Source organism: Triplophysa dalaica, chromosome 7 (assembly GCF_015846415.1).
Source record: "Triplophysa dalaica isolate WHDGS20190420 chromosome 7, ASM1584641v1, whole genome shotgun sequence".
NCBI classification, from domain to species: domain Eukaryota; kingdom Metazoa; phylum Chordata; class Actinopteri; order Cypriniformes; family Nemacheilidae; genus Triplophysa; species Triplophysa dalaica.
The window spans coordinates 12952677-12965585 of NC_079548.1; the positions used below are offsets into that span (position 1 = coordinate 12952677).

The window sequence follows — 12909 nt, forward strand, 5'->3', positions numbered from 1 at the left end:
ACCTTAAATGCCCTGTAGTCACTCTGGATAGGCATCTGCTAGACATTTTACATTTAGCAGATGCTCTTCTCCAAAGCAACTTGCATAGATATCAGGGAGCAATAAACCGATATGTCATACTGGAGCAATAGAGGTACAATAAGTGCTCCAAGTTACTAGTTTCAACAAAAGCCGGAACAATACCTGTTGAGAGAAAGAGAAAGGGTTAGTGTTTCTTTTTCATTTGCATGTCAAGTATTCACAGAAGAGAGTTTTTAAACGTTGTGAGAGATGTTTGACCGGACTGAGTGAGGACGACTGTTCCACCAGCGATTTACTGTGTCCTCTTACTGAACTCAGGGTTCTTGGTGGGGTGTAGAAGCGTGTGAAAGTATGCTAGGCACAAACATGTTTTCTTTGGTTTAATCGGAGTATTTAGATAAGACAGGAATACCACTTGTCATCAAAAGTGAGTTGCAGCCCAATTTGAGTAAATAAACAAAAAGGAATGTAAGTATGCTGTCTGATTTGCATATGGAGTGACTAATGTCATTTGTTGATTTGCATAGGGAGTGATTTATGTAATTTGTTTTAATCTTTTGACTGTGAACTCCAAATTAAGTGACGAGATTTCTACTTTTATTCATAGAAATAAAGCACATTTTGCCTTTTACTAGGGTACTGGCAAATAGGCTACCGATATCTTCCTCTTTTGGTCTCTGACATGTGAAAATAGAGGCGTTTCCGTTTTAACACACTGTGGTTTAGCAGGATAAAACGGTTTAAATATTTAACAGAGTTCTATAGAGTATAACATCAAAATAAGACTAATTTATTATTACAATTCATTTGGAGCTTAGGAGCTGGTGTATAAAGTACAACTTCTTTGTACAGCAAACCGAAGTGTCCCAATGATGACGAAATACCGTATCCTCTCTAAGGTTCTGATGACATCGTGACTGCGACAATCACTTTACATTCACGAGACAATGCACCAGTGGCTCTTAATCGGGTTAAGTAATCGTGTTAGGTTCATTGAGAAATGATGCGAAACTGAAACGGGCATTGAGGTTCGAAATACAGTGAGAGGATTTCCAAAAAAGGTAACATTTTGCGCTAGATATAGATAATATAGACCACTGCATCTACAGTAGTTGCCTATTGTTATGAGATATTATGAGATACGTTTCCCACATTAGAAAATACTAGTAGGCTATTACTAGATACCATAGTGTGTTTGAATATTACTATAGTAGATCTTTACAAGGCTATATTTCAGTATGTACTATAGTGTAGTATATATACTATAGTGTAGAACAATTACCTACAGTATATTATAGGCTAGAACGTATAAAAGTAAACTCCAACAATAACTTGTAATGTGCAGAACTGAGTCTGCACTTTGATGGATTTTGGATATTCCTTAAACTGTCAAGAGAGTCTGACAGAAAGATACGTGTATAAAATCAGCCATTCAATATCAGCACATTCAAAACAACGTATATGATGACAAGTAGGCTTACTTGACTCAACCTCAGGCCTCAGTTGCTTAATTCTTTCCGAATTTTTAAGGAAAAAGGGATCTGACTGTCCATTTATCAGCGGTGTAAAGTATTGGAGTAAATGTAATTAGTAACTGTACTTAAGTATCTTTTGGGTTACTTTGTAGTTGTACTGAGTATTAAAGATATTAGCAACTTTTATTCTCTACTTGACTACATTTTTGAACAAGTATGTGTACTATTTACTCCGTAATGACTAATGCAATTACACATTACATTTTGCATGGCATCTAATATTTTTGCAGGAGTTGATTTTTGCTACAGAAGAATGACAGAAGAAAGGCATTGAAGGTACTATAATCTGTGGATTTTGCCCTAATTTACTAAAACTTGTAAACATGACTTCTTTATGTAAATACGAGTGCAGTATCAGGTAGTTGGCGTCAGGTATCAGGTTGGTATTAGAGTTGAGCCGGATACTCGGCTGAAACGAGTATCCGGTACGGATAAAGCACTTTTGCCGAGTACGAGTATCATACGAGTAATACGAGTCAATATCTGTGCTCGGATTGAATAAAAATCCTCATTGTGTAGCTGACTGTGTCTGCGTTCTGTGATAGTCACAGCGCCCCTCCCCTACACATATACAGATGTATTGTGTTGCTGACTGTGTTCGCAGCTCTCTCTCTCCGTCTCTCCTTCAGTTACTCAGGTTCGCGGGTCTTTTCCGTTAACGTTTAGGGTTTCTTCAGCTTCAGGTTTGTTTTTTTATTTCGGTTTGTAGTAGTTACTTACTTATTAACCAGTAGAGTTTGGTAAACGTGGGGTTTGTTCAGACGTGGTGCTTGGTACAACGCGACTCGCGTTGCGTCTCTGCCTGTCTTTTTTAAATCGTCAGCTGTCTCTCTCCAGTTTTTAATTAAAAGTTAAAAAAATAAAGTTATTTTATTTTTATTATTGAGATGAAAACTCTTGTTCATTACATTTTACTTCATAATTGCAACCGCATGTGTTGTATTCATTGTTGCAAAACTTATTCTGTATATAGTTCGTTTGTCATTGTGATCAAAACCATTGATCTGAAGCTCAATGCTGATGCTGTCATGTAAATATTTTTCTAATCAGCATTAAATATAACAATTTATGATCAACCTATACCGGTTAAAGCCCCGCCCATCTCAAGACAACCCGACCCAATTTCCGGGTTAAATCCCGCCCACTTCCTGGTTAGGCCCCGCCCAGTCCGAGTACAGATACGGATACAGATAATTCATATGGTTAACAGATACAGATACAGATAATGCTGTACTCGCTCATCCCTAGTTGGTATATATGTGAAATAAGGACATGACTGCAGCTTGCGATGAGGCCGAAACCAGCATGTCCAGTGCAAAAAGGCTTTGACTTTTTAATTTTACTTAACATTATTTTATTTACATATCTGTTATACTGAAGAGACCTTTTTTTGAAGGAGTTTGGTTTACTTATTAGCACTTGAGCTTAACTGAGACTTGGGTGTCCGATAGACGTAGGCTATGGTGTCGACCATGATTTGTTAAACTTTTTGGTTCTTATTATATAAGAAATTAAATGCGATTGCTCTCCTCACGAATCAACTCTTGTTTTTCACTGACATGTCTTAAGTGTTGAGGACTGGTGCTTCTCTAAGCCTACATTCAGAGTTAAATACTCAAGTACTGTTAATATCAGACACTCAAGTCGTTTTGGCATTGGTGACTGACTTGTAACTTGTAATGGAGTAATTTTCGCTGCAAGGTATCTGTACTTTTGCTTAAGTATGTTTTTTAGGTACTCTTTACACCTCTGCCATTTAGTAGACCTGCTTGAGTTTCTTTTGCTTCTGAAGTAAAAAGTCAAGTCAAGAGCTCCTGGTCTAATGCAACCTGTTTGGTAATAGCTCATGCTCCTACTGGTTTCGAATTGCAAATAGCATCTTGCTTAATATTCCCTTGTTGTACAATTGATGTAATGCAATGTTGTACAAAAGGAAGCATTACTTGTGCCCTAGACAGTTATAGCAGCAACAACAGATGTTATGTGGCCTAAACTTTACCTCCGCAAAAATTCAGTAACTGTTGAGTAGTTAATCTCATACAATAAATGCACTGAAATATGAATTAATAATAATCTAAAATAAATTGTTATATTATAACCAAACACAGACCGGAGGTCACGTTGGGCCAGGTGTATATCGAATTAAACCTTCGATTGAAAGTGCACAGAATATTAAATGAAATTCTGGGCCTCTACGTTTATTATCCGAATCTAGTACTGGTCATCGTTAATTTTTAACCACATGCAGACTTTGTATTTTGTGTTGCAGCATGTAAGGTTCCAAAGTAAGGCATTATAAGGCAATAGTTAGATATGTCTAACACATACAAAGACTACATCTTGGATGCCATGGTCAAGAATTGCATATAGATGCATTTCAAAAACAAGTCAGTAGATTGAGTCACACTTTGATTTGGGTATTGTGTGCTTGTGTTGATTAAGATTATAAACTGAGATTAGGGGAATGTCATCATCTGACAAAAGGGCATACATATCAACTCACAAAACAGACCAGATGTTTGAGTGGACATTTACAAAAGACACTAATGAAGGGAAAAAAACATGACCACACCAGTGAGGCATAACAAGTTTCAGAGCTGTTTTAGAATACGTTTGCAATTTAATAGGGCGGGAACTAGAGGACTTCTCTTCAGGCTGTCTCTTCCGAACAGAGCAGTCTAGTTTGCCATTGTCGCGTGTGTTGAGAAGTGTGACGTTACGTCCTGTCACCTGGACTTTACCCTCTCGCTGGTCTTCAACTGTCTCTCTCCTGTATTACGTTCGCAGAGCTCTTGGTGAACCAGCGTCGCTAACGGAACCTGTTTCGCACCTAAACGGGAGAACTGACGACGAGCGAAATGTCGAAAGAAAAGTTAACTTATGTGATAACCGGAGGTTGCGGTTTTCTCGGACAGCACCTGTTACGAGTTTTGTTGGAGAAGGAAGAAAACATTAAGGAGATTAGACTTTTTGACAAACAAATTTCCCCCGGTCTGCAGAGTCAAAGCACAGGTAAGAGAAGCAACTAAATGTTATTTGTATTTAATTATTTATTACATTTATTTGAACGTGTGAAATGCTACTATAATGGTTGTATCTCAAAGCAGCGCAGATAAGACGTAATATCGTTACATTGTGGCGTTTACGTTCAATGTTTTTCTTTTATTATGTTTTATTTTCTGTACTTTGATGTGTTTGATGTTAACTTATTTAACTCTTAGTTCTCGAGAGACACGTAAGCAACGCTTGGATTCGTGGCGGTCTTTTTAAAGGGTTTAAAGCACCGAAAGGGGAACATCTCTTGTTACCATGACGCAAATAGCAGAAAAAGGACTCAGCAAGGCAAACGAACGAAATGGAAATGGCCATTCACTATGAGTTAACTTGCGAGGTCAGACCACACCAGATAATTCCTTCCGATCTAGTTCTCTCCTCTCCCTTTTCCACCACCACCAGGATGCTCAATGCCTCTAATGTTCTCTTCTGTACAAAGAGAACTCATTCACTAAGCCCCACAAAGAACTGAGAATAATTGTTTGTGCCAAATAATAGAGATATTCATAGGGACTCGTTGATCAGGTTTAGGCCTACATCATTTTTAACATTGATACAATGACATAGATTGATTCCTTTAGTAAACCTTTTTTTATCTCTGTTTATATTTATTTTGTTCATGACTTTGGAACTATTCTGTCTTCTGTATGCCGACCGTGCAGTTTGTATTTGAGGTTTGCATAGCTGCTTATAATTTTTCCGTCAAACGTTTATGATGAGATCTGTCATCATGTCACATTATACACTGGGGAATGATTTGCCTTGTAACTCACAAAGATCGAAAAGTAATAACAAATGGCAACAGAAAGAGTTAAGATAACCTTAGTCAGAAACATCAATATTGCACACCAAACTAGGATTCGTTTTTTTACTAGAAACTGTTTAACTGGCACATTTTCTTCTGTCTTATGTGGTATGCAAGCAGACATTTGTTATTTATGTGCACATAAAGATTTGACATGCATAAGATCTAACTTTGATGGTATAAATGTTCTTTTCTTGCTCTATTGCTGTGCTCTATAAAGTGTTACTTATTAGAAAACTGTTGCACAAACACAACAACACCTGTCAAAGTTAGACATAAGTTGAAAGCACCAGATGACATGAATGAGAAGCAAATGTGTCTTTAGATCAACTGGAAAAAAAGACAAACATGACAAAGATCCAACACTAAATACTATAAAGGATGCATCGATAAAACAAAGAGCAATGAAAATAATAATTTTATCAGGAAGGAAGGGTTTTGTTTCCTCTGGGTGTCATTGTCACCAAGCAACTTGAACTTAGGCCCTGGAAATGATGAGGATCTTTTCAACATAATCAGACGTTACACAGGATGCAGATGAGGATAATGAAAAGGATGCAGACAAGATAACACAGGCCCTTTCAGCACCTGTCACACGCACATCCACATTTACATGACTTGACGCACAGTTACATTCATACTCTGTTGTGTTTCCCACGTAGTGTTTGCTTAAAGAAAATGAGGGCTTGTAGCTGAAGTACAGTGGAAATCATATAATTTGTAGCTCACCGACAGTGAACTGATGGAGATATCTGTAGACAACCATGTGTCAGTTTCTCAGGAAGAGGCGCACATTGGAAAGAACGAAACAGAATTACTGTCATTCCAAAGTTATCAGATGCTTTCTCGCTTGTTCATTATTTCAGGACTTAGCTGATCTTTACAACACTCTGTTATTGGGTTAAATATTTTATGAACACGGGTAGCGATTTTGCTAAAACATTACTAGTAAAAATATTCAAAAGAGCTTGTTTTTCATTTCCTTTGTCAGTTTTGGAGATACAAACTGTCAGTCTGACAGTGACAATATCCATATACATTTATTATAATGCTTTTTTTAAACAAAATTGGTGAAATTCCCCATTAGAATTTTCATGAAACAGCCTCACCTACTAATCTTACCAGTCTTTTCTATATCATACAACCAAATACCTTGTTTCAAATATGAAATACAATTAAAGAACAAATTCTTTAAAAAGAATTTGCCAACATTTTAGAACTGTATGATTTACTATAATGTATTTCTTTCTCAGAGAATGTGAAGGTGGTGTTGGTGCAGGGAGATATAACAGATTACGTCAGCGTGCGAGATGCCCTTCAGGGAGCCGACCTGGTCATCCATGCAGCTAGTCTGGTTGACGTATGGTACAGAGTTCCTGAGAAGACAATTTATTCTGTCAATGTACAAGGTGCGTGTGAAACATAAGAATAAGGAAACAGAGATGGATAGATATGGGTTCTAAGAAGTTATGCTATGTTTTGCATTTTATAAAGGTCAGCTGAAAAATACACACTGAATGCACTTTCTTAAAAGTATGTCACCTTCTTTTGTAGAGTAAATGTTAGTGGGTGTTTTGTAGCTTTTGGTTTCTTCCACAGTTTACCTTTGGTGACATTTACAGGAACCTTAAAGCTTTCCTGTTGTTTTTTCCGGAAATGCATAATTTACGAACACACAAGGCAGGTTTTGTTTGTGTGGGTGGACTTGCATATAACAGAATCAGAACCTCCTACACGCACTTTGCGGGCATATGTTTCTAGTAAGTCACTGATGTGTTCCAAAACAGCAAAACAAATCCATCCAAATATCTTCACTAGAAAAATTAGCAAGTTCCTGAGTGTCTGTTTAATCTTATAAGATCATCTAATGCATTTACATCACAGGTTTGTTCTTCTGAATTGTATGATCAGTATGTAAGTATCAAATACAGATGAAAGGAAAGAGATTGAAGCAAGAGTAAGATGGCCAGATATGAGATGAATGTGCTTGAGATTGTTTGGCTTCTGTCTTATCATATGGTTTGATTTCACAACTGCATATTTTCTTTTTAAATTTCTCCTGAATTCTCCTCTCTGATTGTGTTCCTACTTATTTTGGACACATTCATGTTACCTGGTACTTAAGAATATTACAGCTTTACTACATCCAATCTTATTAACACAAACAGCATAATTTTAGTTATACTTCATTACTAGTAATACTAATAATAGTACGAGTATTACTAAAATCACAATTTATTCAATCATACATTTACTTTACATTTAGTTAAACTATTCTTATTTTTTCCAATTTCCCATGGTTTGGTTTGTCATGATGTTCTCATTGTTTTCTCTATCAGGGACGGAGAATGTTATAAATGCCTGCGTAGAAATTGGTATTCACTATTTGATCTATACAAGCTCCATGGAGGTGGTTGGTCCGAACATAAAAGGAGATACATTTATCAGGTACAGTAAGTGTATTTTGGTGAATGGCTTTTCTCCTTATGTGAAGAATCATCATATGGTGACATATATGTTCATAATTGTATTAAAGTCTGTATCTATTAAAAAGTGGTTCCCAACCTGGGGTCCGCAACCCCCTTAGGGGGGCGCCAGAGTTCTCATAAGGGCAGTGGGAGCTGACATACACTGAGGTTAAATAAAGGTGCATAAAATGTTCCACTAATCATTTTATATAAAAATGTTTTTGTATGTTTTAAAAAAATAATTTGCTTACAATTTTATGATAATGCAGTTAAAAATAGCTATATCTTATATGAAATAATTATTTCAATTTCCGGCTCCATCGGCAGACATTCACACAGGGCTTTGCGATAGCTGGAACTACTACTGGCTGTTCTCGCTTTGAGACTCACGTGAGAAATGTCCTCTGTCAGGCGTCAACGTTCACGTCAACACTCCTGTCGCTTAACCTTTTATGCTTCCAATCTCCTCCGTGAAAGATGCGAGACCGGTGTTGACAATCATAATTGCAGGACAATACAAGTCTCGGCCAGAATGTGTGTTCCGTGGTGAAAAAATTGTTAAACAACAGCATGAAACCAAAAAAAGACACCTTTTAAAAATAAGCAGAAATTGACGGTATCCTGAAAAATAACCAGAACATTTGTTTGAGGATTCAAGTAAAAATGTTATAAAAATCTTTTAAATGACAAATTTTTCACCATTTCATTTAATTTATTATAAAATTATTTCATTTTATTTATTTATATTAACTATTTATATATGTGTGTGAATAGCAATTATGTGTGTATACACACACACATATATGAGGGTTGGGTGGCTCCGATTGTAATATATATATATGTGGGAGGTGCCCAAGAAAAAAAAGGTTTGGAACCACTGCTTTAAAACACCCCTTCGTGGTTTTAAAAGAAATGTAAAGAGTTTAAAGAATGTAGCAATTATGGAAAGAATGTGAAGAACACCCTAGAGAAACCGATGCTAAAAACAGTCCAGGGTGATATACCAGGATTCACAGTGAATGAAGGATCTGTTAAAATGAAAAAAAAATTATGATTACTCCTTTTAATATAGCAACATCCAAACAGTCTCAGGCTTTTTTTAGACTCATCCCTGGCAGTCTGCACTTTCTAATCTTAAAGCTCTTGCACCTACCTATAAATTGTCTGATATGTTGTCTGCCTGTTAGGATTAAAAACGAGCTCTGTTTCCTCTCAGACAGAATCTCCAGACCATATATTTGCTGGTGGTTTTGTCCAACAGTTTTAGAATGACTGGTTGAAACTTAACACATTTGAATCCACAAGAAGTGAGGCCCTGTACTATAATTACAAACAGAGCAAAACCCTGAAGCCTTTCCATTACTGCCACGTGCTAGAAACATTAACCTTCTCCCTATGAGTGACCAACAAGCTCTCTGATATTTCCATAACTCCCTCAGCAATCCCCTGTGGTTTGTTATGATATTTGAAATTGTTAAACAACAGTTGCATGCCATGGGTAATTTCTTTCAAAGTTTACGTTTCACACATCTTTGTGAAATATAGAGATACCCAACCTGTAATTATCTAGCTTCTCATATAGGCTCAAAATTGCTAAGAGCTCTGCTTGAATTTACATGGTCTGAATTGATCTTTCTTTAATACAGAGGGGATGAAGATACTCCATATAATGTATTTCATGAGATGGGCTACCCCAGATCCAAAGCTAAAGCTGAAAAAATGGTGCTGGAGGCCAGTGGAACAAAGGTATTATCTAATATCTCACTCATATCTCTCTGTAGTATCTTAAGATATGCAAAACAATATTTGTACACTTGTATGAATTGAATGACATTGATGCATTCACACATGTTTAGAAATGACTCATAATTGTTGCCTGTGACTTCATGCTTCGATATAGGCTACTCCTAAATTTCCCTCTTGATGATTTTACATGTTTATCTACTACGAGTGACCAAAATTACCCTAACTTACTAACACTATTTCATTCCCATCAAATCTTAGTTAATAATAGTCTTCATTTACTGTAGTTTTAAGGGAAACCACATGGCATGTGGCCTGGAAAACATACATTTACTTTGTCACAGCCATGCCCTTGCCTTGAGCCCACATATCTTTCTTTTAAAACAACCCTTATGAGTTAACCGAAAATTAAAATTCTGTCATCAATTACTCACCCTCATGTTATTCGAAACTCATAAGATTTTTTCATATTTTTGGGTGAACTATCCCTCTGATATCTTTATAATTAGGTTGGTAATCTTAAAGCTTTTCACCAAAAGTATGCTGTACATTTCTCTCTTTCTCTCTCTTCCACACTTCATGATTAGGTTAATGGAGGGGGTACTCTCTACACATGCTCTCTGCGACCAACAGGCATCTATGGGGAACAGCATCAGTTAATGAAGGACTTTTACACAAATGGGGTTCGTACAGGTGGTTGGATGATCAGGGGAGTTCCACAAGAAACAGAACACGGCCGCGTCTACGCAGGTAAGCCAACAGACTCATGGTTCTGGGTGTGATTATTCTCATTCACCTTGATCAACCATCATTACCATCTCAATATATAGGTACATTTAAAAACTAGCAGGTATTCAACACAAAATTTTATACAAAACATTATTTCATTATCCTGTCCATAATAGGAGAGGGTGTTGTAGTGGAATATTACAGGCAGGCTTCTTAGGAGGAGTTCTGATCATTTTTGGTCCACAGCCCATTTCAAAATGAACTTTGAGTCCTTTATTAAGAAAAATATTTGATTGCCTCTTATAGTGAGGCGTTGTCTCATCTCTGCTGTTAGTCCGATTTGAAACATTGTTTGATCTTAATGCTATCAAGAGAACTGAAAGTATGTAAGTTACAGATATATCATAAACAAGATAAAGTTCATAGAAATGTCTTATCTGCGTTTTGCCCATGTGGGTTTGTCTCTGCTGGGGTTGTTTGGCAGGGCTTATGGTTAATACATTTGTAGAACCTGTGCACCACCACTGTTATCTGAGTGTAAAATTTTAGCATAAAGGCTCTGTGTTCTTCATCTTCTGATAAATTTTGTTTTTGTGCATGCAGGTAATGTTGCGTGGATGCACTTACTCGCAGCACGTGCTCTACGAGAGCATCCTGAAAGGCTGGGTGGAGAAATGTATTACTGCTATGACGACTCGCCGTATAAAAGCTATGAAGACTTTAACATGCAGTTCCTGTCGGCCTTCAATTTTCGGATGTTGCGCGTGCCGGTTTGGGTGATTTGGTTTATAGCGTTCATGAACGACTGGCTACACTGGCTCCTTAAGCCATTTTACAACTACACACCACTGCTTAACTCCTACACACTCGCTGTGGCCTGCACATCTTTCACTGTGAGCACAGACAAAGCATTCCGCCACTTTCAGTATCGGCCACTCTACAGCTGGGATGAGTGCCTGGCCCGCACGCAGAGCTGGGTGAACACATTCCCTTTAGAAACGAGCACTAAAAACACCTAATGGATATTTCAAGTGAAGTTTTCCGTAGCCAAATTTTGAATGATTATAACTGATTCTAGTATTTATGGCTTTCTCGTATAATGGTCAAAAAATAATGTTTAAATGGAAAACAGACATGTGTCATATGTGATAGCTAATGCAAAAGGCTTGTGAGCTTGAGTGTACTGTAATTTAGAAAAAAATTACATTTATTGTATGACATTTATGTTTATTAATATTAGCCAAGAAACACAAAGTATAGTGTTGTTAAAAACTAATAATGCATAATATATTTAAGAATTGTTTGTAAACACTTACCCTAGTGCCAGTAAAGGATTTCAGCCAGACATCCTTTCTGTTCCTTAAACAACAAGCTTAATTATAGCAGTGACTCAACACAACCACCCGTCTCCTCCTAGAAACTCAGATGTTCCATCACTGAACAGGGAAAACCCTCCAAAAGGGTTTACCAGGCGGTCAGATGTTCCACAGCTGTTTCTATTATTATGTTGTTTGTATCATAGCAACAATCTACATGTTAATGGAGTTTTTTGTAAATGTATCATATACTTAGAAAATCTTGCGCCTTTAACCAATGTGATTTTATTTATTCGCTTGTATCGACACAGACAAACGATAGTAGACCTCTGTACACAATCTATAAGGTTTGATTTGAAATAAATTATATACATTACAGAAATGTGTTTTCTTTTAATGTAGCAGCGGGTGGATTATATATTATACGCTATAATGACTATACACTAACACTAATACATTACTGTTTCTTAAAAAGCTCAACACTTAAAGGGAAAACCAAAAGAAAACAATATTGTTGCTAGAGTTACAAGGGAGTTCCCCCATGTAAGCTTATTAATAAAATGACTTTTTTGTAGCCATCAGAAGTGTTTCTTCAGTGACCATTATATTTATACTTGAGTCATTGGGAGTGGAATTTAGACGAGTAGCAGAACGTAACACTAATTGCGGTTCAGCCAATCAATGGTCGCGTGGTTGTAGTTGCGGTGTAAAGTGTAGGACAACTACGACATCTAGTGGCTAAAATGAACACGACCGCTATAATTTATTTTCAAACGAGTTAACGCTAATCAAAGTCTACAATTTATTTTTAACAACAGTTTCCCCAACAACAAACACGATTTAAATACATTTGAGGCAATTTATTCCCTAGTTCTGTGTTTTACAAAGGGTTTAATTGTAAACTAAAGATGCAATTATTTATTATTCATCTCGAGATGTTTTTTACAAATAATATACAATTCAGAGTTACAATAACAAACTCTATGTATGTAACACTATGTAATATCAAATAAATATTCTAAGAATATCATTACACATCGTATACTGTACTTTGTATGCACTACAGGGGTGGATCAAGAAAATGATTAATGGGGTGTCATAAGAACTATCGGGGTGGCAACACTAAAGCAAGCATCCCTTCATTCATAAATCTTGTGGATTTAAGGCCGTACACACGTACATTCAGTGCATACACAGAGCAGCACTTTGTGTGCAGACTATTAGTCTAAAGAACAAAA

General features: G+C 36.7%; 1 protein-coding gene across 4 annotated transcripts; it reads left to right on the top strand.

The window, feature by feature from the left end:
- Positions 1–65: 65 nt before the first annotated feature.
- On the top strand, positions 66–12701 carry hsd3b7 (hydroxy-delta-5-steroid dehydrogenase, 3 beta- and steroid delta-isomerase). 4 transcript variants are annotated; one of them, XM_056753615.1, is made up of 7 exons: positions 66–204; positions 4344–4568; positions 6669–6824; positions 7755–7863; positions 9530–9629; positions 10214–10376; positions 10959–12701. In XM_056753615.1, the coding sequence occupies exons 2-7, from the start codon at positions 4415–4417 to the stop codon at positions 11372–11374; spliced, it is 1098 nt and encodes a 365-aa protein (XP_056609593.1). In that variant the 5' UTR covers positions 66–204; positions 4344–4414; the 3' UTR covers positions 11375–12701. The 4 variants fall into 4 exon arrangements, with proteins under 4 accessions (XP_056609593.1, XP_056609594.1, XP_056609592.1 ...); XM_056753616.1 differs by lacking the exon at positions 66–204 and adding an exon at positions 339–489; XM_056753614.1 differs by lacking the exon at positions 66–204 and adding an exon at positions 926–1082.
- Positions 12702–12909: the final 208 nt, after the last annotated feature.